The sequence below is a fragment of the Vollenhovia emeryi genome, unplaced genomic scaffold (genome assembly GCF_000949405.1).
Source record: "Vollenhovia emeryi isolate VEMERY1.0 unplaced genomic scaffold, V.emery_V1.0 DF941495.1, whole genome shotgun sequence".
NCBI classification, from domain to species: domain Eukaryota; kingdom Metazoa; phylum Arthropoda; class Insecta; order Hymenoptera; family Formicidae; genus Vollenhovia; species Vollenhovia emeryi.
In genome coordinates, this window is record NW_011964871.1 from 1464 (window position 1) to 5128 (window position 3665).

The window sequence follows — 3665 nt, forward strand, 5'->3', positions numbered from 1 at the left end:
AATTGTTTGCAATTAGGGTTATTGTTATAACCGCCCATAGCACGGAAACAAGAAAACAAGATTTCCAAATGATCTTGTGACATTTTGTATGATAAAATGTATTCCAAATATCCTGTTTCCACGTATTGCATGTACAATCTCCTCAAGTTTTGCATGTCTATTATAAAACCTAAAAATCCCGTTTTAACTTTACTTTTGATTATGAGCTGTTCGGTAGGCTCCAATTTTAGCGAAGATAAGTAGTCGACTGCCTCATCAAAGAATTTAAATATTTCTGCCGCTGTATCGCGTTTTAATGGCCTTTTAAAACCGTACGAATACAAACTTCTTGAATTTAGACAGTCGAAAGTGGCATTCACTATTCGACAGAACTTTACGGTAGCAGTACATCCAACGAAATTTTTATTGCCATCTTCTGATAGCTGTTCTAAGGCAGTAGCACAACTTTCGCTCAAAGTTTGAGCGGCTAACTTCACATTCATCTTGTTTTTGAACCAAATTATGTGCTTTTTAGTTAGTTTATTAGCCAAATGGAAATTCCCATTTTCTTGCAGTTCAACTAGCTTCTCCAAATATTCAAATTTTATGGAATTGCCGTCACTATCGTATAAAACACGTTTTGAAGCTAACGTATTCCTTATTAATTTTAACATATGAGCAGCATCCAATATTATGTGAACATTATGATTATCTGTTGGATGACAGAAAAAAGGCTTTCCATTATAAACATCCGCTTCAAGGGTGTTGCACATTGTAATATTTGAAAGGAGCCCATCGAATGTCATGGCAATAACTTTTACCCCGGATGTTGCAACAAATTCCAAGACTTTTCTCGTAATTTCCGCTCTTTCTTGAGAATTCAGCGAATTTACAAAAAAGTATGCTACCGGAATTTTCCATCTTTGGTTAATGCCTGTTAGCATATACACCAAAGCGTATTTCGCTATCGGCAGATTTCCTGAGTTATCACTCATCGGCAATCCACAGTCGACATATCCGACGAACTTCTTTTTAAATTTACACCATTCGACTTGCTGGCGTATGGACATTTCGTCCATCATTAAACAACCGTACAGTTGTTTTGTACTCGTGGCCACTTTCTTTTTTAAAATATCAATTGCATCATTGGTGAGGCCTGGCGAGCAATCCATGTTTCCGTACCAAGCCCGAATTGTTGATGGAGCTGGTAAATTGTTCTTGAAAACATGCCTTAGATAGTTATACGCCTTCGAGCTATAAAAATTAACTGTCAAGGCAAAAGCTCGAAGTTGCGACGAATACTGTCCATTGACTTTTCCTTTCTGCAACTCCGCAAGTATTGTGTTCTCCTGTGTTGCCTACATTAAATTAAAAATAATAATTTCTTTATTTTTGAACTATTAATTTTTCAACATATACATTTGCTGACGTAGGTACAAAGATCAAAATATAAATCCATCCTCGTACCTATATCGTAAAATTATTATTAATGTGCAGGTGTCATTTTATTATTTTTACACTTTATTTGTACAATTGTCGATGTATACTTATTGATATACGTTAACATTGAAACGTTCATATTAATGATTTACAATGACAACACAATACGTAATTATATATATATGTATATATATATAAAACTATAGTATATGATTATAATATAATTCAAAATAACGAAAAAAAGGGCTCTAAGCCGTGACAGGATGTTAGTGTCGAATAAAATTTTATTGTTATATTAACATAAGTAATAATTAACTCCATAGGATTCCTATGGAGTTAATTATTACTTATGGTAGTATAAGAATAAAATTTTATTCGACACTAACATCCTGTCACGGCTTAAAGCCCTTTTTTCGTTACTTTGAATTATCATACAAGCCTTTGACATATATAATATAATTCGTTGCTTAATAATAATAATAATGTTACAATATAAATCATAATTAATTAAGATATCGACTATTTATAATTCAACGATCGTATTATATTTTCACATATTTTATCATTTTACCTGTATAATTTCAAAAGCATTCTCCGAGAGATCAAATTTTTTTTGCAGTTCACGTAATAGCTTTTCTAAACTTGATATTTTCCTTTTATGACGAAATTCATTAACTTTCAGTTTTTGTATAGTTTTATCTTTTGCTTTGCAAGCAGACTTGAGTAATCGAATGCAATTACTTTTTGTGGTTGGGCTCATTTGTTCCACAAGTTCATCTTTAATATCTCCAGGGTATCTGTAAATCTTTCTCGGAGTGTTCAGTATATTAGATGGTAGGGACGTATCTGCTTTATTTTCAGTAATCAAACTGCAAAAGAACATTGTTATTAATTTCATGATTCACATAATGTATTAGGAATAAAAATATTAGCCAGGAAGATAAGAGAAGTATTAAATTTATTTTTAATTAATTTATGAAACATTTTACCTCGTCCGTTGTGAGTTATTTTCAAACTCTGGATTCATTGATGTTTTATTGACTGGAATCCATTGATCAGCAATCACATGCGCGTTTGATGATTCACTATTTGAATCTTTTACTGCTGTAGTTAATTTTTCAATTTTGAGACGCTTTATCGATTGTGGAATGCAATGATCATCAGTGATATTTGCATTTGAAAACTCGTCATCAACATTTAAAGCTGGTAGTAACTGCATCATACTATATGGAATAATTGTAATAGATTTAGAAAACTTTCGAACTACTGTACTTGCATTATAGAAATTTTATGAAATATTAAATTATTCCATTCAAATTTATCTACCGCTTCATAATTAAGCTTTTCAACATTTATGGCTAGTTCGGTACTGACATTTTCGAGCGATCTGAGAGCGCTCAGAAATATCAGTACTGAACTCCCCATTAAATATTAGTTAAAAATTCGAACATAAATTAGTATAAATTATATTAATATTAGGAGAAAGGTCATAAAGCGAGCTAAATTCAAAGATCTAAAATGTTAATAATTTATTAATACATTTAAATAATTAGTACTGTACGTTTCGATTATACTAAGTCATCCTCAGGCCATAAATAAATAATCAATTAAAACGTTAACATTAGAGCGCTGGTTTAAATATAACAAGATAATGTAAAAACCCTGAAGGGGGTGACCTTTCTCCTAATATTATTGCTTTGCAAATTCAAACATGAATTGAAACAGTTTTATAAAATATATTACCTGTGGTTTTGGGCACGTGGAAAAATAGTCGGCACTGCATTTGATTTCAACCGAACCTGCGAATAACCAATCCTTTCTAGGCAATCGTTTGTGAAATGCAGTTCGCAGATACGGCTATATTTTGGTAAATTTCGAGCACTTTCTTGTCTGTTCTGAGTGGCTATTGCCTCAATCCACTTCTCTCTCAGAATTGGATTACTGGGAAACCTACAGTCAGAACACAAATATGTATGTATATATTTTTTTTCTGAAGTTGCGACAATAAAATACGTGCAAATGAAAATAAAAACGCTCGCAAAATAAAACTTTATAAAGTATTTAATTGAAGTATTTTAGTTAGAACATGAACATACCCGAAAAGATGTAAAGTAGTGTCATTTTCCTTATCTTGGCGCTTGTATTTTGATGTTTGGCACTTTTCCACAAAGCAATACCGGCCCATCTCTTTTTTTACATTTTCTTCTTGAAAATCACAAGCACCCACCAAGCTGGCTGCAGCTGGC

At 32.2% G+C, this 3665-nt stretch overlaps 1 protein-coding gene across 1 annotated transcript; it reads right to left on the reverse strand.

The window, feature by feature from the left end:
• Positions 1-1966: 1966 nt before the first annotated feature.
• On the reverse strand, positions 1967-3644 carry LOC105570953 (52 kDa repressor of the inhibitor of the protein kinase-like). Its single transcript, XM_012028408.1, has 4 exons — positions 3516-3644; positions 3163-3369; positions 2409-2642; positions 1967-2288 (listed from the first exon to the last, which is right to left on the reverse strand). Exons 1-4 carry the CDS (start codon positions 3602-3604, stop codon positions 1982-1984), a joined length of 837 nt encoding a protein of 278 aa, XP_011883798.1. The 5' UTR covers positions 3605-3644; the 3' UTR covers positions 1967-1981.
• Positions 3645-3665: the final 21 nt, after the last annotated feature.